Genomic DNA, 10,883 nt, shown 5'->3' with positions numbered 1-10,883 from the left:
CTAGAAAAGTTAGCCTAGTTTCCTTCTTTTAAGTTTAGATTATGTAGCTTGACATCACAAAACACAAAAAGGCAAGATAAAATACAAGGTAAACGTAAAATAAAATAGAAGTCAAACAAAAGTTAGGTTGCATAAATACAAAAACTGCATTGCCAAAAATAGAATTTGTTGTCTAGAAAGACCTTTTAAACTTTGTTTCTTTCGTTTTTTGACTTAGTGAATCGCGATCTGGTTTTTCTTAGGCGCGCTTGTTTCTTAGTTGTTTTTTTTGTAAAGAAACTTTATTCAGACGTTTTTTTTTACGCAACTCCTTTAACATTATTTTTAACAAAGTATTCTTTTATACGTGTTTACATTGAAATAAAACCCTTTGCGTAAATAGAGATAAATTAGAGAGCAAAAGTACATAAAAAGCCTCGCTACTTTGCAGAAGAAGAATTGGATGGCAAGATTCGTGTGCTTTCTCTTTCGTTTAAGGTACTTCTTGAATATTTTTTCAAAGAAAAGTTAGCGTAGTTTTCCCCTTTTAAGTTTAGCTTACGCAGCTTGACATCACAAAACGCAAAAACCAATAAGGCATGATAAAATACAAGATAAACGTAAAATAAAATAGAAGTGAAACAAAAGTTAGACTGCATAAAAACAAAAAAAAAAAAAAAAACATAATATACTTCTATGTATGTTTACATTGATCTAAACAAAATCCTTTGTGTAAAGATATGAAAAAATAGAGAGTAAGAGTTCATAAAAAAGCCTCGCTATTTTGCTGAAGAAGAAATGGATGTCTAGATCTTTTAAAATAAGGAACTTTTTGATTTCTTTTTCCGAAAAATGGTTGGAGCAGTTTTCCTTTTTTAAATTTCACTTATGCAGTTTAACATCACAGGAAATATTATTTTGCTTTTTAACAAACTCTTAAAAACATCAGAAGTAATTCTAAATGCAACTCTATTAAAAGTTTTCACAGAATAACAAAACGACTTCTTTTTTTTTTTTTAAAGATAAAAAAAAGTTTGAACTATCTTTAAATAAGAAATGTGAGAACAGTTTAACAGAACTTCTTGTTTATTATGTCTTTAGCGAAACAGATAAAAATATTTGCAAAAGCATAGATAAAACAAACTACACAAAAGGCCCATCTTTATTGCCAAACTGAACAAACTTATCTAAACTACATAAATGGTTTCACGATATTGCCATATTGAACAAACTTTTCTAAACTACCCTCTTTTTGAATTTTTAGCTTCATGTTTTTAATTTTGTCTTTAATATGGCTTTGGTAGGAGTACTTTTGCAAGACATGAATGAGCTTGTCACTGCTATGATTTGCCAAGATGCCAAGGTAATCTTTGTACGAGCAACTTGAGCTTACATCTGTAAACACGTCTTGCAAGATGTATGCCAACACCAAAGCTGCACATCGTGGAAAACTTCTGGTGTTGAACCATTCGTTGTGGCCAGGGCAAGCATTCAGCTCTTCAACTATTTCATCTAAAATTTTACAAACTCAAGTCATAACACAAAGTGATTAAATCAAATATTCATTTGGTTCTGAAGTAAGACAAGATTTATTCTGTTTTTTTATTTATTTTTTTTTTGTTGACCTTATTGTTTGCACTGATAGCAATAACTGGTTTTTGAAAGATTACCTAAATGGCATTGGCTAACTTCTGCTTTGTTTTCCTTTGTTCTTGGCTGAGTTGATCCTGAAATAAAATAAAACCATGTTCATTTTTCTAATTCATAAAAACCATCAACAGTTTCTAAGTGTTAGAGATGATAACAAGCTGTGCATGATTTCTAACGGTGATGTTTCTAACTTCATCATTAGAAATCGGGTAGACACAACTTTCTAAAAGTGCACTTAGCAATGATGGCTAGTTTTTGTTAACAGTTAACCATCTGAAATTGTGCAAGAAGAGGTTTGTGTTTATATATCTTTGTATAAATTAGGTTTTACATTACCGATGAGTTCTTGAGTGAAAGATGGCATTTCCAACTTGATTTTTTTTTCTTCTTGGATCTTTTACTTCTAAAACATAATCAGTTTTAGTATCATTCACTTGTATAAACATTTAAGCAATCACAGAATTAGTCCTGCAACAAATACATACACACTTCTGTGTTGTTTTTTTGTTTTGTTTTGTTTTTTTTACAGCTCTAACAATAACAATAGGGCAAGGAGTTGATTTGGGCATTTTCATTTTTTGAAAGCGTGTTGAGATTTGCATAAAAATCAAAAATCAAAAATCAAAAAGAATTTACCTCTGGATGTAGAGGCAAGACTTTGGCTAAATAGGCTACCAACAGATTGAACAGCATAAGGTGAGAGCTGCTTTGCAAGAACAGTACCAGCCTGTTGGACAGGAACAGCTGAAACTGGATCAGATGAAAGAAACAAACTGGGTTTGGCCAATGTTTGCTGAAAAGCAACAAGGCTAGGAGTCAGAGGAACAGAAAAGACCTCTTTTGAAGGACAGAAAGCGACTTGCTGAGAAGGAGAAGCAGAAACAGGTTTGGCAACCACTTGCTCATTAAAGTAAACTGGAGAAAGTTTTGCATGGTGTTCAATAAAATCCGGTTCATCAGGAAATAATGTTAATGCAAGAGGAGAACAAGCTGTGCCAACAGGAACAGCTAGAGTCTGATCTACATCCATACAAACAGCTTGTTCGTTAGGAACTAGTTGTGCAAGAGCAGGGGATAGTTCAAGAACTGGACCAGCGATTGTTTGTTCAGATGGAACAGACGAAACAGGAGTTGAGGTAGGTTCACACAAGAAATCTACGGCATGGTCGTTGCTATCCTCTAAAGGAACATTGTTTTCTACAGCTGGAGAAAACGGAACCACTGTGGTACAGCTGAAAGTAGCAGCACATTCTTCAGAGTCAGAACCGGAGTCTAAATCTTCCTCAAAGATGTCCTCAACCTCATGAAAACCGTACTCCTCTGCATTAGTTTGGAGCCAGTCCATCACATCCTTCTCCTTCTTTGGTGGTCTCTCAGACTTTTCAACAGTCAAAGACTCTATGACTCCGAAGGACTGTCCGATGCCCAGGGCAAAGCGCAACTCCTCTGCAGCGTTCCACTGGGACACATAAAAGCTATCCATTGTGTTCCTGCTGTGCTTCATGTAGAGTGTAGCAAACCGGTCGCGATCTTCTTTGCTGTTGTTGGCAAAGTAAGTGGCTATCGAACCGCGAATGCAAGTGGGAGTAAGACGCTTCATGGGAATGTTTACTTGGCTTTTTCTGAAGCAGGACGTCAGGCAAGAGGAGATAGCAGAGGAACCCATCTGGTAAACAGGCACTCTAGTTGCACCGAGTGTCACACATTCGTCTTTGTTGGGTCTCATCGATGGAAAAAGGGGCCTGTAGCAGTCGCTCAACTCCAAAACAGTCTTGGTGTCTGCAGCCATGTAGTGAGAGTCGTTGACAAGAAGGTCTCTGTATCTCAGCAAATAAATATCGATCAACACTTTCAAGTCGTTCGGCACTAGAATGTTTTTGGCTCCGTACTTGTATGCTGTTTTGTAGCGCTCTTGCACAATGCAATATCCACACTCACTCTTCTCAGCAGCCATGTAGTCTCTAATGTTTAAAAGAGCAATGTTAGATTTTCTTAAACTGTTAATTACAGTGACAGAGAGCAGAAGATGGTTTCGTAGAGACACAGCATTGTCTCTAGTCGGTGTAAGAGACGGCTTTCTAATCGATTCCACTAACTGTCTTACGTATGCAGACTTGCCATATTCGTTCAGCAAACTGACATTGATGATGTTGATGCATTTTTTGCTTTTCACAAGGCTCCTCCTCAAAGAACGAAAGGGCCTCAGCACTTTTTGTAACTCCTCCACCTTGCAGCGCAAACGTCGGATGGCCTCATGAGAAAGTCCGAAATAGACATTCCTGGCTTCACTGAAACGAAACAGGAGACAAAGGTAGACAAGGCGGTTGTACAACGTGTGACAAGACATGGCTTTTGTTTGGTCAAGTTCACTCAGCTTGGAATTGAGCTGAATGTTTTTAAAGTGCATGGAAAAGTATCTATCCTCCAAAACGTTGGAATTGGTGAGAGCGTTCGGGTGCAGCGTCAGCGTGCTGTCACAACATGTCAATATTTCAACAACTGCATTTTTGTAACAACATGTCAATATTTCAACAACTGCATTTTTGTAGATCTTTGCTTGTGACAAAGTGTTGTTGTTGGCTACCACAAGCCACTTTTCAAAATCTCTGAAGAGCTCATCTGCTGACTGGTAATAAAAGTGAAAAGCATCTTTGTCCAGCTGAAACAAGAGTCTCTTATCTTCTGTCAAGACGGAGGAGTTGGAAACCAAGTGCTTTAAGGAATTAAAATCAGAGTCTAGGACGGATTCGGTGTTCAGCTCTTTGTTTTCTACAGAGGTGCAGTGGTTTGCAGAAGGAGCCTCGGACGAACCAGCAACTGATGAGGGCAAGCTTAAAAGAGGATCAGAGGAAAGAACCGGAGAAGAAAAAGAGGAGGAAGGCCCAGGAGCAGAGGATGCAGAGCCTGATGCAGACGCTTGTTCAGCTACTGGCTTAATACCAAAGAAGGCAGGTCGAATAAATTGAGGGACATAGAGCTTGTCGTTGTCGTATCGCTTTGCCTCTGCAATCTTTTGTTTGATCGTCTTGGAATCGTAGAAATGAGTCTCTTTCAAGTGTATGTCCAGTCGGTCGTAATACTTCCAACATTGCAAACAGGGGTAAGGTTTTGGACAGCCGGACTTGCGTTCGAGACGAGCATGCTGAAACTTCCTGACCATTGCAGAGTAAAAGATGGAAGCTTCATCCAAAGTCCAAGAATGATCTTTTTTAGTCAAGTGTCTTTTAATGCTTGTGGAGGAATGTTTGCACAAAGGCATCGGACAGCTAACAGCGTACCTCTTCTTGGTACCATAGAAAGGTACAACCCTGTTTACGGAGCCACACGCTGCAACTAATGCGGCCCTGACTTTGTTTTTGAGCTTTAAGTCTCTCTGTTCTTGTGACTGCCTTCTTTTCTTTTTTTCGCTTTAGAGTTCGGAGAAGGGGCAACAACAGTGTTGTTTTCTTGTGAAGAAGACATGTTCAGGTGTTTGTTTGCAACGGTTTATGCTAAAAAAAAGAAGACAGTTAGTGAGAGTGTTTTTCTTCTGCCTGCATCCTGGAATCCTGGAATGTTTACAACTGCAGGGAAGAGCTGTGTTTTTTCGAATCCTCTGCAAAAGAGAAAAAAGAAAGAAAAGAGAGCAACAAGAAGAAACAAAGTTTCCACTAGCAAATGAAAAAGAATGAGAGCAACTAGCATTACATGCATGGTGGCAGCAGTGATTGCTATTATGAGAAGGAGAATGAGAAAAAAAAAAAAAAAAAAGAAACAAATAAATAAAGAGATGGAGTTTGAGAGGATCTCGCAACCATATGACTCAAAGAAAGAAACTGTGTTGAAAAAAGGCAAGAGAGGGCAAATAGAACTTGCTAACAAGGACAAATGACAGACATAACTACAACAGTAACAACTCTCATTGCAAGCATAATAACAACAGCATCAGCATCACTGACTCAGAGAGTGTTGACATAACAAAAAAGAAAACAAAAGTACAAGCCAAGTGGGGGAACATTAACAAACACTCATTGCAACTATAACAACAACAACAACAACAGCAACAGCATCACTGACTCAGAGGGTATTGATAAAAAAAAACAAGCAAAACAAAAACAAACAAAAAAACAAATAAAAAAACAAAACAAGCAAATTGGGTGAACAGTAACAACTCTCATTGCAAGCATAATAACAACAACAGCATCAGCATCAGCATCACTGACTCAGAGAGTGTTGACAAAATAAAATAGACAATAAGCAAGCAAAGTGGGTGAACAGTAACAACTCTCACTGCAAGCATAATAACAACAACAGCATCAGCATCAGCATCACTGACTCAGAGAGTGTTGATAAAATAAAACAGATTATAAACAAACAAAGTGGGTGAACAGTAACAGCTCTCATTGAAAGCATAATAACAACAACAGCATCACTAACTCAGAGGATATATAAAAAAACAAACAAACAAACAAACAAAACAAAAACAAAAAAAAAACAAGCAAAGTGGCTGAACAGTAACAGCTATCATTGCAAGTAAAATAACAACAACAGCATCAGCAACATCATCACTGACTCAGAGAGTGGTGATAAAATAAAACAGATTAAAAAACAAGCAAAGTGGCTAAACAGTAACAACTATAAATACAAGTAAAATGACAAAAGCAGCAACAGCATCACTAACTCGCAGGGTGTTGATAAAAAAAAAAGCAACAAACAAATAAAGCAAGCAAAGTGGGTGAACATTAACACTCATTGCAACTATAATAACACCAACAGCAACAGCATCAGTGACTCAAAGGGTGTTGATAAACAAAAACAAAGGCACAAACAAAACAAGCAGAGTGGGTGAACATTAACAACACTTATTGCAAGCATAATAACAACAACAGCATCAGCATCACTGACTCAGAGAGTGTTGATAAAATAAAATAGATTATAAACATGCCAAGTTTGTGAACATTAACAAACACTCATTGCAACTATAACAACGACTACAGCAACAGCATCACTTACTCAGAGAGTGTTGAGAAAAAAAACAACAAAAAAAACAAAAACAAAACAAAACAGAAAACAGAAGTACAAGCCAAGGGGGGGAACATTAACAAACACTCATTGCAACTATAACAACAACAACAGCAACAGCATCACTTACTCAGAGGATATTGATAAAAAAAACAAACAAACAAACAAACAAAACAAGCAAAGTGGCTGAACAGTAACAGCTATCATTGCAAGTAAAATAACAACAACAGCATCAGCAACATCATCACTGACTCAGAGAGTGGTGATAAAATAAAACAGATTAAAAAACAAGCAAAGTGGCTGAACAGTAACAACTATAAATACAAGTAAAATGACAAAAGCAGCAACAGCATCACTAACTCGCAGGGTGTTGATAAAAAAAAAAGCAACAAACAAATAAAGCAAGCAAAGTGGGTGAACATTAACACTCATTGCAACTATAATAACACCAACAGCAACAGCATCAGTGACTCAAAGGGTGTTGATAAACAAAAACAAAAGCACAAACAAAACAAGCAAAGTGGGTGAACATTAACAACACTTATTGCAAGCACAATAACAACAACAGCATCAGCATCACTGACTCAGAGAGTGTTGATAAAACAAAATAGATTATAAACAAGCCAAGTTGGTGAACATTAACAAACACTCATTGCAACTGTAATAAGAACAACAGCAACAGCATCACTGACACAAAGGGTGTTGATAAACAAAAACAAAAACACAAGCAAAGTGGGTGAACATTAACAACACTCATTGCAACTATAACAACAACAACAGCAACAGCATCACTGGCTCAAAGGGTGTTGATAAAATAAAGAAATAAAAACAAAACAAGCAAAGTGGGTGAACAGTAACAACTCCCATTGCAAGCATAATAACGACAACAGCAACAGCAACACCATCACTGACTCAGAGAGTGTTGATAAAATAAAATAGATTATAAACAAGCCAAGTTGGTGAACATTAACAAACACTCATTGCAACTATAACAACGACTACAGCAACAGCATCACTTACTCAGAGAGTGTTGAGAAAAAAAAAACAAAAACAAAAAAAAAACAAAACAGAAAACAAAAGTACAAGCCAAGTGGGGGAACATTAACAAACACTCATTGCAACTGTAACAACAACAACAGCAACAGCATCACTTACTCAGAGAGTGTTTATAAATAAAACAAAAAACAAAAACAAGAAACAAAAATACAAGCCAAGTGGGTGATTACTAACAGCGCTAACAGCAGCAACAACAGTGTCTTTAGAAACAACAAACAAGTACAACAGCAACAACTGCTTTTACAGAGTATAACAATAACAACAACATGGCACTAACAACAACAAAAGGGTTGGAATAAAAACCTGTAGGCAAAAGGAGAGCTGCATTCAGACAAGATCGATTACAAAGAGGCTCTTCTTTAGGACAGAGGAGAAACTGCTTTTGAGGGACAGAGGGACTTTTGTTGTTGTGGTTGTTGTTGTTGTTGTGCAGAAACCAACAAACTTTTATTGAACCGAATATAACCGAATATAACCGAAAGTCTTGTTTGCTTCTGTTTTGTGCCATCAAGAAGGGAAAACAAAACATCACAAAACAAACGAAGCAAACGAAACAAACAAACAAACAAACGAACGAAACAAACAAAAAAAAAAAAAAATTAAAAAAATTAACAAACAAACAAACAAACAAGCAAACAAACAAAAACAAATAAGAAAAACAGAAAACGCAGTACCGAAACCTCGCCATTTTTTATCCTTCCTCAAGCTTTCTCTGGGCGCCAAAGACCGAGAAAGTTGAGCAAACGTGACGTTGAGGGGGGGGAGGGGGGTACTTAAGGACAGCAGACCGACCAATGGCACGCTTAGGAGAGACCCACGTGAATGCTACATTTTCTTTCTATGTACGCTGAATCCGCTCAAAGTCTGGAATTTCCAGCATTCACGTGTCATCACTCCAGCCACCAGATTGGCCCACACTTTGCACACTTTCAAGACTAGAAACTCACTTGTGCTCAATTTGAGCAAAAAAAAAAAAAAACTAAGTCTCGCATGGCGACAACTTTTCCAAAAGCAAACAAAGGCAAACGAAGGCAAACGAAGAAAAAACAAAAACAAATAAACAAAAACAAAACCGAATAGGGAGAGAGAGAGTGAGTCGACTCATTTCTTTCGACTGCCTTAAACGAGAAGTCTAAAACGTTTAAAAGTTGAAAACTAAGTTTTTTAAATGAACTGCACCGAAAAAACTTTACGACAGTTTAGCTGGTTAAAAACGCAGAGGAAAATATTTTATAAAATTTAAGCGTTCTAAAGATGTCCATTTTTGTTTTTGGCTTTTTTTTATTTTGGTTTGTTTCTGGCTTGTTTCTTTCTTTAAATTCTAGCGATCGAGCATATTTGAACGGTTTCATCAACCTGTCGGCGCACGTGCTCGAGAGCTAGAACTTTGATTGCTTTTGTTGTTGAGAATTGAGAATGTCCGAGCAGGTTTTTTTTATCGATTTCATCGCTTGTGGCGAGGCAAAAATCAAAACGCTTTTTGGACGAAAGAAAAGAGATTAAAAGGAAAAAAGAGAAGAAAAAAAAAACAAAAAAATAGGTTATGTGTTATGAACATTTATTTTCTCACGCGATGACGTCTAGTTTTGTTAGAGTAATTAAAATATGGTATCAAGTTTGTAATTTCTATCTTATTTTTAGTTACGGATAATTGCCAATTATGTCACGTTTAGTATACACAACGCTGTTTTCTTAATAGCAATATGATACAAACAAGTTATAAAAAAAAAAGCGTTCGCTCGATCTTCCTTAGTCAGTTGAACAAAAAGAAATTTTCACAACATATGATTGATTTGGTTGTCCTAGCAAGCTGTTTTAGCAAACGGCTAGAGGTTGCAACTGTTGTTCATTGAAAACGAAAAATCTAGCGTCAGCAACAAATTTTTGAATACATAATGTACGCAAAAGTGGCACTAACAAATGAAAATGTAAAAAAACTGTTTACCTTGATGCCAGACTCGCAGAGATGTTGTCGCTCGTTGCTATCGACTGCGAACAGCTTTGTTGTTTTTCGAAGTGCCTCTTCATTCTACTTATAGCCGAAGTTTTGGCTTCGAAAAAAAATACGAACGTCGTTAAGCTCAACGAGCTGCTTTAATTGTTGTTCGTGCGAAAACGAAATGCTTAAAACGGATAAAAGTGTTGGCGTAATTACACTTTTCGACCGCGATGCAGTTTGTCAACTCTAGCGTACTTTTTTGGCTCGTGGAGCAAAAGCCTCATGATAATAGCAAAGGCTTAAAATGTCTTAACATGTCAGCAAAGGCTTAATATGCTTAATAAACTGTGGTTAAGTTTTTGCGGTGCAGTTCATTTACAACTTAATTTGCAACTTGCTGGCACAAGCAAACGTTTATGACTTCTCGTTTAAGACAGTTGAGCGAAATCAGTCGACTCACTCATTCTCCCTTTTCTGTTTTGTTTTTGTTTTGTTTTTTTGTTTTTGTTTTTGTTTTTGTTTGTTTTTTTTTTTTCTTTGTTTGTCTTTTGTTTAAAATGTAAAAAACTCGAAAGGAAAGTTGTTGCTTTGTTTGCTTATTGAAAGTTTTCGCCAGTTGCAAGACTTAGTTTTGTTTTTGTTTACTTATTAAAATATCGAGGAAAATATTTGAGGACATCGCATTCTAATGGTGCCTTTATAACAACATCTAACGATTTAACGTTTAATGTTGTGCTCAAAAAAAAAATTCCTTTTATATCTCTCAATGGTCTCCAACGATAAAACTGCCGACCAATCGCAACGATTAAACAGCCAACCAATGGCAGCTCAATGGTCTCCAAACAAGAGACTGCCGACCAATGGCAGCTCAGTGGTTTGAGAAGTGAGATCATTCGATTTCCTTTTATTATCTCCAGTTTGAACTAGTGCTTGGCTTGTGGTGCAGAAACTAAAACTTCCCGTTTTTGTATTTTGTTTTGAATTTCTTTGCTTTGAGCTTTTTAATCGATCGATAGCTTTAGGAGAAAAGAAGAAACCCCTCTGACGAAGTCTTGGCTTTTTTAAAAACGCTCAAATTTTGGCAAACAAATCTCATACGAAACGCTACTTTGATGTCAAGCTTTCGTTACTCCCTACTCCCTTCTAGCGGAGGGCGGCAAAAAGGTGTTGCATCCTAGAGCTAAAAGTGAGGAGGGAAGCAAGTTTTTTTTCGTTTTGTTTGCTTTTTTATGTTTTTTGTTTTTTTGAGGGGGGAGAG

At 36.8% G+C, this 10,883-nt stretch overlaps 1 protein-coding gene across 1 annotated transcript; it reads right to left on the bottom strand.

The window, feature by feature from the left end:
- Positions 1-1,123: 1,123 nt before the first annotated feature.
- On the bottom strand, positions 1,124-4,130 carry LOC149892709 (uncharacterized). Its single transcript, XM_090079362.1, has 4 exons — positions 2,266-4,130; positions 1,966-2,032; positions 1,650-1,706; positions 1,124-1,491 (listed from the first exon to the last, which is right to left on the bottom strand). Exons 1-3 carry the CDS (start codon positions 4,034-4,036, stop codon positions 1,664-1,666), a joined length of 1,881 nt encoding a protein of 626 aa, XP_089935488.1. The 5' UTR covers positions 4,037-4,130; the 3' UTR covers positions 1,124-1,491; positions 1,650-1,663.
- Between the last annotated feature and the right edge of the window lie 6,753 nt (positions 4,131-10,883).

The sequence above is a fragment of the Hydra viridissima genome, unplaced genomic scaffold (assembly GCF_058129835.1).
Source record: "Hydra viridissima isolate aposymbiotic clone 2 unplaced genomic scaffold, HvirCarnegie_v1 scaffold_2, whole genome shotgun sequence".
NCBI classification, from domain to species: domain Eukaryota; kingdom Metazoa; phylum Cnidaria; class Hydrozoa; order Anthoathecata; family Hydridae; genus Hydra; species Hydra viridissima.
Note: the sequence above shows the minus strand (reverse complement) of the source record. Positions and strands in the feature narration are given on the sequence as shown.

What these genes read in the sequence shown, in the direction of transcription:
- LOC149892709 (XM_090079362.1), bottom strand. Translation starts at nt 4,036, where the DNA reads ATGCACTTTAAAAACATTCAGCTCAATTCCAAGCTGAGTGAACTTGAC. An exon ending in TCTTGCCTCTACATCCAGAG is followed by an intron (nt 2,033 to 2,265) that starts GTAAATTCTTTT and finishes ATTATGTTTTAG; the next exon opens with AAGTAAAAGATCCAAGAAGA. An exon ending in TTTCACTCAAGAACTCATCG is followed by an intron (nt 1,707 to 1,965) that starts GTAATGTAAAAC and finishes ATTTTATTTCAG; the next exon opens with GATCAACTCAGCCAAGAACA.